This window comes from Haliotis asinina, chromosome 7 (assembly GCF_037392515.1).
Source record: "Haliotis asinina isolate JCU_RB_2024 chromosome 7, JCU_Hal_asi_v2, whole genome shotgun sequence".
Lineage (NCBI taxonomy): Eukaryota > Metazoa > Mollusca > Gastropoda > Lepetellida > Haliotidae > Haliotis > Haliotis asinina.
Window position 1 is genome coordinate 40,216,333 of NC_090286.1, and position 18,504 is coordinate 40,234,836.

The following is an 18,504-nucleotide window of genomic DNA, read 5'->3' on the forward strand; positions in this document are numbered from 1 at the left end:
AGTAGTCGCCTACTTGTGGGTGAGTCATTCTGGCTGTAAATCTCTTACAAGTAGCATATTGGTCGAAACTTCTCCACTTGTTGTCATACAGGTTACGTGTAGATCGATGTAAGGCCAATGTTACAGCTTCAGCTGCCTTGGTGGAATATCCTCTTCTCTGTAAACAGGACGTAGTAAGTTCCATACGTGTAAGCGGAACACTTCTGGGTTCCATGCTTTTGCTTGGTGTGACGATGGATGAGGAGGTTTGGCCAATCTGGGAGGCGCAACATGGGTTTGCAGCGTTTCTCTATGTTTTGGAAACCAGGATCTCAATGGCCAGTATGGCACAACCAAAATCAAGTTTCCACTAACCCTTTGGAAGGAAGGGGAGATAAGCAACAAAGCATGAGTGAGGATAAGGAAAAATATAGAGTTTCTCAGAATGGGATATTCATGAATTATTTAAAACCCGTTTTTTTGTTTTTTTCTTGAATGTGGTTGTTATTTATCAAAATGATGGAAACAATCCTCAACAGACAGGATAAAATCCAAAACTCTTCTATATTTAATTTTGACAGCAAAGAGGGCACTAGGTATTCTTGTTAAATTACCACTGCCAACAAGGTAAAAACATTTCTCTTTTTTTAATTTTTTATTTTTAATTTTGTTACCTTTTTCAACATTTTATGCCAACAATTAACAATGATGAAGTATAGATAATGGACAATCCAATAGTTTTAGTGGAACAGATCATGGCATGACGACCAGAACCTATAAAAAGCATTGGTAAGACGACTAATTATGACAAACACTTTGTTAGAATATAGTTTTCAAAGTTCATGTTCTCAGGTTTACTGTTCCAAATGATTTTTTAGCATTTTTGTTGAAATGCATTTATAACATCATCTCTTGGATTAGGAATAAGGCCAAAGAGGTGATTTAGTTTTGGAATGATTAATGATTTAAGAACTACATTGCTACCGAATGGAATAAGGTTACGGGCTGACCAGATATACATTTGTGTCACACATGCTCTAAGCTTTTCTTTGTTGTTTACTTCGACTATATCGTCAATATCTAATGTAAATGTTATACCAAGTAGGTTAGAGGATGTTTGGTCCCAGTTTAGATTCTTTTGTGGACAAAGTTTCATTCTCGAAAGTTTCTTCGATGCTATCCATGTAAAAGACACAAAGCAAAATGTCAAATAATTATTTTCTTATTGTTTTGCTAAATTAATTGAATACTGAATTAGCTGCTTACTTATAATTCAATATTTGTATTCATAACCCAGTATTCATGATATGTAACATAATCACCTCCTACCGGAATCATTGTGGCCCAAATTACTACTATCAATACTGTACTACCATTAATACCAGTACTTATCATATAATATATAGTGTTCTCAGCATGATGAGGGGCCCAGGAGCCAACAGATAGTCCTTGTGTAATAAAGCATACTTTGGCCCTGAATTATTATATCATTAAAGCACACTTGCGCTTTAACAATACAATAGTTCAGGGCGAAAGTGTGCTTTACTACTCTATACATGGTGGTAGAGCGAACTGTATTTCTTAATTAGACTGACCATATGCTAATAGTAGGGACCAGTTTCACAGTATAAACAAACATGGCCCTAAGGGTCAGCGGATTAACAGATGTGGTTACGTTAGTGATAGTGCTTTAATCCCAGGAAATTCATGCCTGGTTATAACAGATGGAGCAGATTACAAAGCAAATAAAAAAATTCATAGGCTTACAGAGATACCAACATCAGTTCCTGACTGACTGTCTGTGTCACACAAACATTAAAGTGAATTTGTTGTGTCACACAAACACTAATGTGAATTTGTTGTTCAAAAGGTTAACTGATGGTTTTTGATGTTTCACGCGAGTTTGTTATTATTTTCCAGACATAAGCTAAGATAGAATGACAACTATATGTGCCTTAACATAAAAACTAACTGGGAACTAGATGACCTAATGTGCTCAACTGAGTGATCATGAGACAATTATGTCACCAGACTCATATTTGTGATGTCATAGATATTCCACAAACTTCAGTTTCATGATTTGTGACTGTTGAAATCGCATTTTTAAAAAATTATAAAGCAAAGAATGACATCGTATGATAAATAGGTAACACATTCATATGTTCTGCGATAGATAATATCCTGCATTAAGAATGAACAACATGTATTTAGTTCACCAAGGCACTCGCTAAATGCAATGATTATTCCCAGTGCAGGATATTAACCATCCCATTGTGTGATAACCTATATTTATACTTACACTGCAAACAATAATTATCTGAGAACACATTAAAGGGTTCACATTCATATTACTGTATAAATTCTGAAACAGAGAGAGCCAATTTGAAAAAAATGATGTCTTGAATGTTCTGACAGTCATTATGTTCACATGAATTATAAAGCCTTGTGTGCTGTGTCTGTTCAGTAAAGGAGACTTAAGTCTTAAACACGCAGAAGTTAGGCAGTAACGGCAAAAAGTAACATTGTCAATATGTCCACATATAAATAAAATTAAACACAGATAGGACCATTCACATAAACTTATAGCTATACAGGCCTTGTAGTTTTAGAGTAGAAAATGTTCACGGACAATGGAAAGCATGTCAAAACTCACTTCTTTCATGTTAATCTTGCAATCATATCATGTATTTATGAGTTAATTTAGATACTGTGTCTCTAATGACAACATGCTCAACTTGATACAAATAGGTACAATTACTTGCTTTATGATCATAACATCCATAAAGAAACAAATCAAACTTTAGCCAACCACTGAAAGGATCATATTTGCTCCTTGTTCACAAAAACTTAAAGTGAAAACTTTGATTTTTATAATGATTAAACTTTTCAAGATTAATACTATTAATAAAACATGAACATAAGAATTGAAAATATTAAAATATGAAGAGTTTGAAAATGTATGGTTTTGTTGACAACTGATTGACTTGTGCACTTTTGACGTTGTGATTGTATGCAGTCTGTTATAGAGGGGAAATACCTTTATATATAAAGCCTTTGCGGCAGGCTGAATCCATGCTAATTCAAACTGGTGGTGTTGTTTGTGTAAAAGGCGTTCTTGATACGTATTGGATGTTTACAAGTGCAAGAGAATAAATCCTGGGAGATTGTGACAATAACTATCGATTATGAACGAACTCTTCACATAAGTTTGGAGTGTTGTTTCCAAATAAACTGCTGCGTGTGTTTCGTTTTGGTTTCAGAAGATGATGACATCTTGTGTATGATTGTACTGAGCCAGTATGTATTTTTCCAGTTTCAACACAAAATGTTTGGACTATTGCAAATTCCATAAGTTATCAAATGATGCAAAGTATAAAAAGTAAAAGTAAGAAATACGATATACATTACAACCCTGCGACTCTGTCAGAATGCCTTTCTATGTGAGTGTGTATTCTCTTTACATTTCATCTTACATTTTATCTCTTTCAGTTCCGTACCTCCTAGCACGGCGCTAGTTCCTGCGAGTTACTTCCCCTTGTTAATATTTATAACTCTGTTGTTTTTTTCTAAAGTAAAGATATGCTCCATAGTTTGATATTCAAAGACAATTTGACATTATATTATAATAGTAGTGTTTACAATGTAAATGAAACGAGGAAAATATTTTCACCGTCTGCGATAGATCACGAGAGTCAATATGGCGGCGCTCTGTAAAAGAGCTGTCAATGCAAATTACACATGATTTCACAACCAAATACACCATTTCATAAGACATGTTTGCAACTTCTGGTTATTTCAAAGGAGTTGACTGTCCCTACTACCTAAGTGGACTATGCGAAAGGCCATATTGTCATTTGAGACACGTTAAGAAGGATGGGTGCCGAGGTGAGAGGACGGGGCACCTGTTTTCAAACATGAACGAAATAAACAAAGGAACTTTAGTTTTTAGGATGAATTACTAAATGGAGATTCCCGATAACGTGATAACATGATGATGGTTTTGACGAATCGTATTCTCCATCATATTCCGATTTTGTCGCAGAAGGCGAAACCGATGCTGCTTGTATCTGTTTCACTGACGGATATTTCTTTAATCAAACCAGTGATACTTTTGATAAGAGAACTGCAACTAATTAAATTCAATTAAAAGGCCTTTATATTCAGATGCCAGTTTAAACTAATAAGTTGTTATTTAATTTAAAGTGAAATGAGCTGCATTTTAAAGCCATAGTTGAACTACAGTGTGATCGTGAAAACAGCTAATGACAGGATTTATTCATACTATGTCTATGTACCTAATTATCTCTCATAAACACTAATAACTGATTTAAGTCAGTGTTTGGTAACTGCTGTTTAGAAATGGTGTATGAATTATTCATGACTATTATGTTGTTTATACTGTGCTGTAATTAATCTATGATTAAAAACCCACTTCAATCTAGATCAGTTGCACTTACCAGGTCTGTGCTGATACTGAGTGATGATTTAATACATAACATTCATGTTAACTATTTACAGTCTTTATTTGTGAAGGAAATATATGGTGTAAATATGCAAACTGAAAACTCAGATATTAAGCTCATTCCTGCTGATGATTAACAGTGAAAATTGTTTTATAATAGTCACAATTTTATCTGTATCTGTATCGATTCCCAGCCAGGTTAACTCAATATTAAGTATTATGCTTGGTGATGAGTGGTGCACATACGTTGGTAGTCTCTGATGACGACATTATGAAAAGATCACAACTAGGTGCCTATACTGCATGGTCAGGGAGTAGGTTCCAGTCTTTTAGCGTCCTTGGGTTAAAAGGATTGCTTAAATGTCTCTGTGTTAAACTGCACATGTTTATAGTTCAATATATTGTGTTTACTAGTTCTGGTAGTATTGGGGATCAGAGTTTTATCTTTTGGCATTGCCACTAGCCCATTCTTTATCTTGTAGAGTAGTACAAGTCTTTGTTCCCTGCATCATTCTTTGAGTGGTTTTAAGCCAGTTAACTCTGAACTCCCTTTGCTTTTAGATGCATCATCCACATTCACATCCTCCTCCAGTTATGTGGGGGGAAGTCGGCCATCTTCTCCCCTTGACCCTGCTCTCTCTCATGGAGGCTTACAGTGCAGTGGACCAACAGGGTCAAAGCCAGTGGGTCCAGGAGGTTACCTGAACAAGTCAGGTTCAACTGCAAACACCTCTTGCGCAGTACCATTCAAGGAAGAAGCTGTTGAGGAGTATTCTGTGGATGGCCATGATTCTGAAGGACCATTGTATGAGCCCACACCAAAGTATGATATTACAGTTGGGCGAAAGAAAAGACAGAACTCTACAGACTGTCAGTACAAGCCTGGTGGCCCTGCAGTAGAGGTTCCTGAGTATGAACCAAATCATGCACCTGGAACCAAACCAGATGAAACACCTGTATATAAACCTGGTAGTGTACCCAAGAAGTCTAAATTAGACAGTTATGTTCCAAGTGGTTTGCCAAAAGTGTCAAAGTCTCAAGCAAAGAAACGCAGAGCTAATCCTGCAGGAGTACCAGATGTCATTCCTGAGTATGTACCAAGTGCTGTTCCTCAGTATAATCCCACTCCTATTAATCAGTTGAAGAGGATGAAGAAGACACCAGATACTGAGTCTGAGTATGATCCTGTAAATAACTACATGTACTCCACCAATCAACCTCCAAATGATGTAGGAGAGGTTGTGTATGTTCCAACAAAGCGCTCCAAGATAGAAGGGGAGGAAGATACATTTATGGACGAGTTTGGTGGTTCGGATGATGCTCAGTTCAGTGATGATGACCATGAGGATGATTCTGAATTAATTATGGATTCTGGGAGATATGAATCACCACTTGAGGAAGAGTCGGATGAGGAAGTTAGTGAAATATTTGCAGTTAAACCTTTCTTCAAAGACACAATTTCAGATAAACCACCAGTGGACAACAAAGTGGAAATTTGTGAAAATGAGTTGAAGCATCCAATTCGAAAACCAGTGTCTACAGAAAAGAAAGGTGATAAGACATCTGGTGATGATAAAAATGAACAATGTGAAAAGTCAGAGAATGATAACAAATCAAAAGACAAGTTGGAAAAATCTTCCAAACATTCATGTAAGTCTAGTTCTAGTGAGAAAAGTAGTGATGCTTCTAAGAAGAAGGACAAATCTGCTAGCAGTAGCAAAAGCAGTAGTAAGAGTAGTAAAGCATCTGATAACAAAAGTGCAAAACATAGTTCCTCAAGTCATAAAAGAAGTTCCTCCAGTGAAAAATCTCATAATTCTAATGGTGCTAGTCATAACAAATCTAAACATTCTGAAAAAGACAAATCCAGACACAAAGAAAATGGTGAATCTGATAAATCTAGAACAAAAGAATCCTCAGCGAAGGATAAAGAGAAACAAAGCTCTCAGTCGTCAAGTTCAGAAAAGAAGCATAAGTCAGATTCTCAGAAATCTCACAGTAGTTCTCATAAACAAAGGTCATCTTCCAAAGACCGTACACATCACCACCGTGACTCAAGAGATAAGTCAAAGGAAAGTGATGGTAAAAAGAGTCATAGCAGCCACAGTAGGTCCTCCTCAAGTTCTCATAGTCATGGGCACTCAAGTAAAAGCAGCTCCAAGTCTGAGAAGGAAAATAAAAACAAACATGAAAAGTCCAAGTCTTCGTCTTCTAAAAGTCCCAAGGAGAAGGATGGTAAGAATGCTAAGGACCAGAACCTGGCCCATATCAATGCTGATTTGTTTGGTTCAGAAAGCGAGGAGGAAGGAACATCTGGTAAAAAGTCGAACAATAATTCACATGACATGACGGATGCTGAGTTGGCCATGTTTCTTGAGGACAGTGATTTTGAATGTGAGACGGACACATTTGAAGAGTGCTTAAAGATATTCAATGAGGAGGCTCCATCTTTTACGAAACAGACTAGTGAGAAAAAGGCAGCAGTAAGTATTTTGTCCTTTCACTTGAGTGAATATCATGCACGTTTTGGTTATCTGGCCCAAAGTATGAGTGATCCATCATCATCTCTCAGTCAACTGCCAACATTTCCAATTACTCTTCCAAAACCACATGATTTACTGAGCTCAGTGTATTGTACCCTTTCTTGCCAAATGGATCACTACTGAGAATTAACCTTTGGTTTACCAAACCTGTAATTGTTCACATTTGAAACAAGTTTTTTGCCAGTATTTTGAACATTCCAAAACAAATTGTTGATGAACATTCTAAGGACATTTAAAACAAATTATTGATCAGCGTTTCTGGTTATCAGTGATTGGATGTATGAACACTCACCAGTGATGTAAAATATCATGATTTCTCTGGAATGATTTTTGTTTTCATTTTTATCTCAAATTTACCCCTCAGATATTTATTAATAATTAAGCAGTATTTAGTCAACAGATATGAATTTCTTACAGCTATTTTCATAACCAACCTAAATAGCTATAAGAAAGTTTTGTCATTGCTGATATTTGACACAGGCTGTTATTATGAAATCAAGTAATCTTAAGTATAAGTACAAGTCATAAATTATACACACAGGTATGTGTATATTCATGACCTGTTTGAGTGGCATTTTAGAAGTTGAGATGTATTCATGAACTGAATGAAGTGATATGAAATATGTTGATTTGAGCATGGACTACTTGGATACCACTGCATTATAGGTGTGTGATGATGATGATGATGATGATGGTGGTGGTGACGATGACGATGACGATGACAATGACAATGATGACCAAAAGTTCCTCCTCAGGGCATTGGAAAAGCCTAGTGCTTAAGGTAGTTAGTAGTGAAGAACCAGGTTTGATTCTCCACGTGGGTGCAATGGATGAAGCCCATTTCTGGTGTCCACAGATGTGATACATGTATTGCCAGAACTTTGCCAAAAGTGACTTTAAAGTAAACTCACTCACTTCTGTAATACTTTCCAATTACTGTTAACAATCTCCATGATCCATTGCAGTTGTTTCCAGCCATTTTTCCAAAGTAGTTGTTCAGTATTATGTATGTGTAATATCTTCTTCAGAGGGAATCCAGTGAGTCAACAAATGCTAGCACGTCCCAGGTGGTGGGAAAGAAGAGAGTGGCACATGTAGGCGACTCAAGGGTGAGACATATTTCTGTATAGTAATACAGAACATGAAGTCAAGACTCATTTTCACTGAGCAGTATTTACTGAGGCCAAAATCTCAAGTGACAGGAAAAAGAAAATGGTGCATGCAGATTATGTGAGGATTAGATAAGAGTGAGGAGTGTTTCTATACAGCTATACTCAGGTCAGTGGTCAGTGGACTGAGAAAACATTATTACCGGAGGCCTCAGGTTCATGCAGGTTATGAGTGAGTGAGTGAGTGAGTGAGTTTAGTTTTACACCATACTCAGCAATATTCAAGTTATATGGTGGCGGTCTGTAAATAATCTAGTCGGGCTCAGACAATCCAGTGATCCACAGCATGAGCATCGACCTGCGCAGTAGGGAACTGATGACATGTCAACCAAGTCAGCGAACCCGACCCCATTAGTCGCCTCTTAAGACAAAGCATAATCTCCTTTTATGGCAAGCATGGGTTGCTGAAGGCCTATTCTACCCCTGAACTTCAGAGGTCAGAGACTTGATTGATGTAAATATAGCCTGATGGTATGGATCAAATGTACAGTCACAACCAGTCAGCATTGTCTCAAATCAGATGTGTGTCTGTCCTGATATATTGCCATGACTACTATATAGTGTACGGTTTTCAAATAGCTCTTGAAATATTGGAACTGTGATTTGACGTTTTCTTTGAGACATACGACCTCTTGAGAAATTCAGAACATGAATCCCTTTTCTGTCTCAATGCAGCCACCCAAACGAGCAGCACCAAAGCCAGCCGTGAAGATGAGTCCTGCAGAGGTGATGCACAACCGTTTGATGGAGATGCAGCGACGAGCCTTAGCGGCAGCGGAGGCCAGGAAGGCTGTGGCGGAGGCCCAGGCTGCAGTATGTAGATTCCTCAAGGCTTCTCTAGTCCAATGAAACACATTAGGGAACACTTCTTTATTGCACTGTTCCTTTATGTATTCTCAGACTTTCACCGGGAGTGTAATATACTGAACAGCACAAGAAAGTTTAGCAAAAATGCAATACCATAAGAGTAAGCGTATGTCGTCTATTTAAAACCTTTACAAGAAAACAGATTTGTGTTTCTTTTGCTTTTCAGTATAGGGATATGCACTTCATATGTTCCTTTATTTGTTACCTTCAGTATAGTTAAGAACCGTGGTGTCCATTCAAGTGTTTGATTGCTTGACTTGTTCTCTATGGTAATGTGAAAGAATAAGATAAGATGAGATAAGAAATAAGATAATACTTTATTATCCCAAGGGAACTTTTGGTTACATCGTAAACAAAACACTGAATCACAACATACTTTACTACAACGCTAAAATCATGCACATATAAATAAATACCATACAAAGAGCACTGAGATATTCCAGTAAGATAGGACTAACATGCTGACATAAAAGGTAAAAACAGTTTGTAAAGAGAAGCCTCATGGGATAAGATGGTAAAAAAGTTATAAAATCCTGTAGTCCTTAATACATAATGCATATACCTTGTGCCATTGGTCCTAACTATTAATGCAGTGGAGCATTGCAGGTTTCTGTTGTTTTGTATAGATCATCGCATACAGTCAGGTTGCGTTAATCCAGACACATCTGTTTTTCATAAAAAACATTAGGATAGTGAAACATATGGAGTACTGAAACAAACACCACTACATTACAGTTACTTCCCTTTGACATGGCAAATACAAAAACTTACAAACGTATACAAGTGGCCGGTTGTCTTCAGCACACTGGATGAAATGCGTGAGGAGATATTTCTTGTATTGGGCCTTGAAAGTTCTTATGATGCCAGCATCCATTGGATGAATCTGCGATGTGGTGTTTGGGGGCAAGAAGTGAACTTCCACGTTGGTCAGTTTGACATCGGCACACTTGTGACTGGCAGCATTGTCTGTCAAATGATCGTAGCCAATCACAAAACATTTTTTGTTAAACCGATATCGGACATACATTTCTGGATTAAAGTCTCATCCAAAACATCTGGGACATCTCGAATTTGTGATGACAAATGTCTTGATTTTCACTGATCCAGTTGCGTTTGCACACAAGGCGATGATTATTCTTTCTTTCGATTTCTTTATGCCAGCCATTTTCTTGTTTGCCAGGGTGTGATTTGGTCCGAGTTTATAAAACAACTCCATCTCCTCCATGTTGAAGGTCATAAGATCAAAGACACATATGATTGAAACTGGCTTTAGGGTTTTTCTCTTTTTATCTACAAATTTCTCTTTTTTGTGTGGCAGTAATTTCACATTTTATGCTTAGGGGTGGGACTTGCCATTATGACTGACAAGTGTCATGTGCAGCTGCTCTTATTTTGACACGATCAGTGTTTTATACAGCAAGTAAGCATGACAGGCATTACTCAAACCAACCAAAAGTGAGACTTAACTAATTGATCAAAATCACAAACTAACAGCATGTGCAACTAGGAAGTGCCACTTAACAATTACCACTGATTGGGGGTCACGGTGTGAGGGGATTATCTGAACCTTTCTGATGTACCGCCGGATTAATGAGGCAGAACTATGTGTAATTAGCTCATCTGTTACCGCTAATTAATATCCGGATACTGAGAATGAAGCACCGGATTAATGAATCAATAGGTAATGAGTGTACATAGTAAACAAGATTGTTTACAGCTTGTTATTCTTCAGATATCGTGGGAATTGTTGGGGTCCGGACTAACGCGAAAAAGGCTGTATTTCAGATGTTTTTCTTTTTCCTTTTTTTTGAAAATTTTGGTGGTTGTACAAGTCATACCTTCTGTGTTTAACAGATAACATCTGGGTCAAGTTCTTCTCAAAGCTTTGGAGGAGGACAGAAGCGGACAGCACACATTCCCAAGTTGAAATCCAGCCGTCAGGGAAGCCTGGATGACAGGGATGATGACAAGAGAACTGTAGCTATCACAGTGGCTAGAGGGGAGAAGAGGAAAGCCCATGCTCCAACTCTTGTATGTAGTCTTACTGACAGTGGACAGAATAGTCCTAGGTCCAATGTACCCCGCTTACAGGCTATGTGTTATTTTCAATGTACACCGCTGGGAAGGACCATTGACCTCATTGTCACAATGTTATTTTTTCCATTATCTTACCTCACACATGAATGTCGCTTTCTGATTGGCTAAGCACTATTCTGTTATTTTCAATGTACCCCGCTTACAGGCGATGTATTATTTTCAATGTACACCGCTGGGAAGGACCATTGACCTCATTGTCACAATGTTATGTTTTCCATTATTTTCACTGTCCATGCTTACTCTGTCATTATAACACTATGTATAGGGACTGGAGGACTTAATATGTACAGTAGGCAATCTTGATCTTGTCATTACTTGGCAAGCTAGTATACATTGCACAGCAAAACACATCTATCTTCTTGGTTTGTAAAAACATATCCTGACCATGGTTTTGAATCACAATCTGATTGAAAACATGAATGACAATGCGATTCTTATATTTCAGAGTAATGTGAAACGTCCTGCAATACCAGCCGAGTTTGGGAGTAAGGTCCCAAGCAACATTCGACAACGCTACCTGAATCTCATAATAGATGAATGCCTCAAGATTTGTAAGACCGAAGAGGAGGCATATAAAAAAGGTCAAGAAGAAGAAGCTGCTGTTTATAAACGAGCCACCAATAAAAATATCTACCTCCGAGTTGCTGTGAATGCCATAAAGAGATTACGAGTTGAAGTACAACAGTCTTGCTCATCCCCCACCAAAAGTCCCTCAAAGATCATCAAACAGTCTCATGAAGCAACGTTAGGTGGCAAAAATGCCACAAAAACAACCTACACTTTGCATCGATCAGGAGGAAATAAGACGCACACTGAAGATTTCAGAGGTAACTTATAGGAGAAAATAAAATAATTTGATCACTGGTTTGTCAGGTCCATGTAGCTGGAATATTGCTGAGTGAGGCATTAAAGTAAACTCACTCACTCATGGTTGTTTGTTCTCTTTCAGGCGCAGAACTGTACAAGCGACTGTCTAAGTACATAATGAACGAGGAACAGTTGAGGGAGAATGGTTATCCCCGACCCTCAGAGCAAGCTGGCTCACATGCCAAGTTCTATGCTGAGAGGAAAGAAAAAGATGTTATTTTAAAACGTGAGAAAGTCATTTATCTATAAAGTATGAAGTACATTTTGACCACACAATTAATGTCTGGAACTTATTACACTACAAGCATTTAAGGGTTATAATCCTTAAACTGTCTCTAATATATGTCATTGTATAATGCCAGTTATTCATACCTAGAATTAGATGGGATCTCCTTATATGTGGGGGTCCCTTTAGAAACTATGATATACAATACTTAAATAGTAGTGGCATTTAGCTGTATAATCCTGATCCAGTTTTCTGTCCTCAAAGTTTATGAGTTCGAACTGAGTAAACTGATAGAGTAGGTGCGTCCCTTGGGCTGACATGGTTCTACTTTCATATCCCTGTTCACCTTTATTAGGTGTCTTGTTTTTTCAGCCAATAACCATGCTCAGCAGGGGGTTCACCAAAGTGATGAAGATCTCATACCCCCATCACTGAGAGGTTTCTGACCATATTATGTGAATATTGTTAAACACTGTCTCTTACTTTCCTCAACAAATTGCACAATGTGTCAGACATGCCAAGGCCAATGATAAGCACATTGTACAATTATGCTGTCACAATTCCTTATCTCGGTATTGAGAAGATGCAGATTGGAATTAACTTGACGGAATGTATCTTGCAGAACATGAGAAGAACTGTGCACGTTGTGGCAAGAGGTTCATTGTGTTTCCTAATGGTAACTACAATCGAGAAGAAGAGTGTGTCTATCACTGGGGCAAGGCTTGGAAGAAGAGAGGTGAGTGAGAAAGCTGTAGTACATGTTGCACTGAACCATTGTCTGGCAGAAAGTACTATTTCATTAGGTGCTTTACCAAACCTTGTGATACCAGCAAGAAATAGCTTTTAAACCTGCCATCTTTACCCTAACCCTTTTCTTGCTGCTTTGTTTTCAGCTCCACCTGGCATGTATAGATATTTCTATCAACAGTAGCTTCAGAATCAATATTGCTTGTGAAATATTAGAAGAATGTGCTACCTAATTGTCAAGGGAGACAACTCAAAGTCCAGTCACGCTCAAGGCAACATGTGGAACAGTAGTGGCCTGAGGAGGTCATCTTTTTAAAATCCATTTTCCCTCGAAAATTCTTGGCTGTGGAAATGGTGCAAGTACCTCATGCTTTTGTAAAGTACTTGCAAATAGGAAATGTCCTAGGAGTATGATTTGGCTGATTGTGTGACGTCATGCCCAACAGAACTTTGTTCATGTTATCAACCATTGCATCCTGTGTCAGAATTGCTGATTTAGCTGAAATATTGCTGAATTCAGTGGAAAGGATTCCGCAATCACTGACTGCTAAAGACAATGAGATGTTTTATCACTATATGCACATTCCAGTTGACCGTGCCCTAGTGTCCAGCTATAACTGTTGTGGGGGAGACCTGGGAGCAGAGGGGTGTCAGGTGTGCAAGGTAAGTGTCCCTGAAGGTGAGGGTGGCTACCATTTAGTTCCAGGTATCAAACATTTTTGTGAGTTGAGTAATATATGCCATGTGTTTTTTCTTTAATAATTTTTTTCCAAATCGGTGTATGCTGAACAAGTGAACAAATGTCTTAGATATTGTTGAATGTACTGTTTGGATCCACACCTAAATTTTGCATCAATTGCAGTAAAGAAGTTGTCTATCCATAAAAAAAGTTCCTCTTCATCGTACCAGCTTCTAAATGCCACTTGAAGAAATTAGATATGATTACTTGAGCATTATTGTGATTGTAATTGCTTGACAATAGAAAATATTGTGAGTGAGTTAAAATTTTACGTCGTGTCATCATTATTTCGGGCAAGAGAGACAGAAGAGATTGTAGTACTCATTTATGCCCAACACTCGAAAAAGATTATACCATATAATTTACCGATAGTTGTGCAAGGTTGACTATATTTCCTCCCTATCTCTGTCGAATATTCAAGTTGTAATCTTGAGGTAAATTTGAAATTGCAGTTCCATGTCTTTGAATCCAACAAGTCAGAAAATGTGACAGGCTACATGAAAACCATTCCTTCTTCCCCGCCAATTGATGGGGATTATGGTGTTTATGCCATGGATTGTGAGATGGTAAGTGCTTGATTGGGATTATGGTGTTTATGCAATAGACTGTGAGATGGTAAGATCTTGATTAGGATTATCGTGTTTATGCCATGGATAGTGAGATGGCAAGATCTTGATGGGGATATTGGTGATTATGCTATAGATTGTGAGATGGTAAGATGTTGATAGGCATTATGATGTTTTTGCCATGATTTGTGAGATAAAAAGATTTTGATTGGGATTATTGTGTTTATGCCATGGATTGTGAGATTTAAGATCTTGATGGGAATAAATGTGCTTATGCTATAGATTGTGACATGGTAAGATTTTGACATCGATTAAGGTGTTTAGTGCCGTGAACAGGACACTGGTGAACCAAGTCTGTGGAAACACTACGAGATCAACATGTTCTTTCAACAGCTGCCTCTATGTAACATAAATTGATAATGTTCATTTGTTCATTATTGGACTCAGCAGAGTTGTACTCCAATATTGTTGTGCTTCTTTTGAGAAGGGTTTCTATCAGTTACTTCCAGTTACGAAATACTTTGCATGTTTGGACATGTAGAAATGTGAATATTTAGTATCACTGAAGGCATGAGGCACTGAGTAGGAGACATGATGAGGCTATGAGGGTGAAGCTGTTGAATCTGTGTGCAGGTATACACAAAGGGAGGTATGGAACTTGCCAGGGTAACGGTCATTGACCCCGAGTCTAAACCTGTGTATGAGACTCTGGTTAAACCATCCTTCCCAGTGATTGACTACAACACAAGGTTTAGCGGTCTTACAGAGGAGGATCTTCAAGATGTCACAACAAGTCTTCGGGATGTACAAGCTGTGCTGCTCAGTCTCTTTACAGACAAGACAATTCTCATTGGCCACAGTCTCGAGAGTGATCTCATTTCAGTCAAGGTGACTGTTTTATATGTGATGATTGAGAAGATGCTTGTTATCTAATGACTGGATGGGTGTAGATAATACTTGGTTGAGTAATGTTAATACATGGATGGGTTTAGATAATGCTAGGTGGGGTATTGATAGTACTTGGATAATCATAGATAGTACTTGGGTGAGTATAGAAAATACTTGGATTGGTGTAGATAGTACTTGGAAAGCTGAAAATAGTACTTAGATTATCATTGACAGTACTTGGATTGGTGTTGATGATACTTGAATGAGGATAGATAATACTTGGATGGGTGCAGATAGTAATTGGATTGTCATAGATCGTACTTGAATGGGCATAGATAATACTGGGATGAGTATGCATAATACTTGGATGGGTGTAGATAATACTTGGATTATCATAGATGGTACTTGGATGAATATAGATAATACTTGGATGGGCATAGATAATACTACGATTATCATAGATAGTGCTTGGATAAGTATCACTAATATTTGGATGAGTACAGCAAATTCTTGGATGGGTGTAGGTAATATTATCATAGAGAGTACTTGTATGGACATAGATAATACTTTGATTATCATAGATAGTACTTGGATTAGTATCAATATTATTTGGATGGGTGTAGATAATACTTGGATTATCATACTACTCAAATGTCTATGGGTAATAATGGGATGGGTGTAGATAGTACCGGGATGGGCATAGATAGTACTTGGAGGAGTGTAGATAATACTTGTAACTTGGTAGACATTATGTGCAAGGACATAGAGTACTTGTGTAAGTATTAATGTAATTCTTCAGTAATATATGCTATTTTCTATGTATATATCTTCTTGTGTAGATCATCCACAACACGGTAGTGGACACGTCTGTAGTCTTCCCCCACCGACTTGGACCCCCTTATAAGAGAGCTCTCCGTAACCTCATGGTGGATTTCCTTCAGAAAATTATACAAGATGATGGTATGATGAATTTCTATGCAGGAACTATATTCTCCAGTTGCCATCTGACAGCAACATACAATTCTTGTAGATTTCACTGAATTGGTATTGTGGTACCTACATCAGACTAGACTTTTCTCACACGTTAAGCTTGCAGTGAAAGCTGTCAAAACTGGCATCTGTCCAATCCGACAAATTGTCAACACTGGCTTAAAATCTCAGTCTTGTCTGTGGCTTGTACATTTATCATCAGCTCTACAATCCAGTACATTGTGTAAACTGGGGGTAGCCTGATGGTTAAGCATTTGATTGGCCGCATGGGTATTATATGTGAAGCCCATTTCTGGTGTCACCTGCTGTGATATTGCTGGAATATTTCTAAAAGAGGTGTAGGACTAAACTCACTCACTCAACTTCTAAGTGCATCTCAAAGATGTTTAATAAATGAAGTTAGTATGTAAGTTATGAATATAAGGAAAAGTGACAGTGGTCAGATAGCCCAGTAGCTACACCAAAGAGCCAGGTTCAGTTCCCATCATGGGTGCAATGTGTATGGCCCATTTCTGGTGTGCCCATCATGATATTGCTGGATTATAACTAAAAGCTGGTAAAACTATACTCACTCTCTCACTGTTTCAGTCGGTGGCCATGACAGTCAGGAGGATGCAGTTGCCTGCCTGCAGTTAATGCAATGGAAGCTGAAGGAAGATGCTTTGAAGGAGGTCAGACGAGTCTAGGACTTGTCACAACACTGTCTGTAAATCACCTGTATATCTGAAGGTCCATTCATTTCATCACTCATTTCATCACTCATTTTCAAAGATCTGGCTTCAGTTTCGCCACAGCATTTCAGGAAAAGATGAATTTCAAACATCAATTTCAGTTTGTGTCTGGACATCAGGGAGATCTTTCAGTCATGACATCACTTCTGTTAGAGCATCAGTGATATCAGAGACAGTTGTAACAGGAGAACATCCTTCAACTTTGTGGTAGCAAATCGTGGAGATCTTTAAGTCATGACATTACCTGTGTTGATATTTTGTAGGTATATCAGCCAGTTGTGAAAGGAAAAAGATCTTGCAGCCATTTCATAACCTGTGGTAGGACAACAATTTATAATTTATCTGGAAATTCTGCTACTCATTTTATTGCTGACGGGAGTCTGCTTATGAAGAAGTTCAGTCAGACTTATTACATGCATCTGATAGTGTCATTGAAAAAGGAATATTGACTGTATTTTTACAACTAGTATGAATCCATAGTTAGCTTTGTACATACATCAGTGTCTCTTGCACGTGTGTGGTTTACTATCTCAAGTTCCCTGGTTCTTTGTGAACTTCGTCTGAATCTAGGATAGACGAAAACGGTACCAGCCAGTACAACTGTTGGTTTGTGAAAATAAACTAAAATTCTCTTGTTTAAAGGACATATCAAGTGATACGTCTGACTATTTATTATCTCTAAATATTCAATTATATCACTTTAAAGGTTTTATTTGCCAAATTCTGCATTCATGCAGCAGTATTGAAATGATCAAACATGAAAATGGGCATTACAGCCAGTCAGTTTAACACTGATTGTATTTTTAAGCTTTAGTTGATACTCACTCACAATAATGCATACAGCCTGTGTACAATGATGTCTTGTTCAAATTAAAATCCAGCAACCCCTCAGAAATAATACTTTTAATACTGGAATGTATATAATTTGTATCTTGCCCTTTTATGAAGTATCGGAATGAAATGGGCTATTAAATGTTAAAAAATATCTTGTTGCATAGTTACAAAATCATTGAACTTCGCCTGAAAGGCTTGTTTTACTTTAAAGTGAATCATTTATAGATGCTGCTGGGCCATTGTTTCCATCTCCTTTAAAACAGACTTATATGCTTTCAACATCGTGAATAACAGTAACAAATAATGCCCTTGTAATGAAAGACTTGTATAGACTATCACCATGGCAGCCTATTCTAAGCATTATGGAATCAACAATCATTCATGATTCTCTCAATTCTTAATACATATCGTGTACATATGTAAATGATGTAGTTGTCTTTGTTAGATGTACTCAGTGTCCATCAAAGCTTCTTTGTGACTTTTGTTGCCATTTGTCATATTTGTGTCATTCTGCTCAAAACAAAGCAAGGATAGATATAGTGGTGAACATCTTGTCATGTACATTTTACTGTATTAGTTTAGATCCTGGTATGGATTTGTGCCCTGTAAAAATCTACAATCATCTTGTGTTAGTAAATCTTAACACGTGGTGTTAGCCATGTTGTTACAGTCACCACGTTTATACTTAAAACTAACAAATCTTGCCAAAGACATCATCAAATCGTTTGTCACAAAATATATCCTGAAAGTTGAATGTGTTTTGTACTTCCGTGGGCACAGGTGAGACCCATTTCTGGAA

At 37.6% G+C, this 18,504-nt stretch overlaps 2 protein-coding genes across 5 annotated transcripts in view; one reads left to right on the top strand and one right to left on the bottom strand.

Moving 5' to 3' along the window:
* The window catches only part of LOC137290877 (terminal uridylyltransferase 4-like), a 36,539-nt gene extending 33,029 nt beyond the window's left edge, over positions 1 to 3,510 (bottom strand). For 2 of the 4 annotated variants that reach the window (XM_067822045.1, XM_067822042.1), the window contains exon 1: positions 3,383 to 3,488. The gene's annotated coding sequence lies outside the window, so the exon portion shown is untranslated. Of the gene's footprint in view, positions 1 to 3,382 lie in introns of all 4 variants that reach the window. The other 2 variants (XM_067822043.1, XM_067822044.1) reach the window with 2 other exon arrangements.
* Positions 3,511 to 3,665: 155 nt separating this feature from the next.
* On the top strand, positions 3,666 to 17,156 carry LOC137290880 (RNA exonuclease 1 homolog). Its single transcript, XM_067822049.1, has 13 exons — positions 3,666 to 3,864; positions 5,003 to 6,924; positions 8,013 to 8,093; positions 8,829 to 8,966; positions 10,875 to 11,051; positions 11,563 to 11,944; positions 12,067 to 12,210; positions 12,833 to 12,946; positions 13,547 to 13,620; positions 14,149 to 14,262; positions 14,896 to 15,150; positions 15,990 to 16,110; positions 16,729 to 17,156. The coding sequence occupies exons 1-13, from the start codon at positions 3,753 to 3,755 to the stop codon at positions 16,824 to 16,826; spliced, it is 3,732 nt and encodes a 1,243-aa protein (XP_067678150.1). The 5' UTR covers positions 3,666 to 3,752; the 3' UTR covers positions 16,827 to 17,156.
* Positions 17,157 to 18,504: the final 1,348 nt, after the last annotated feature.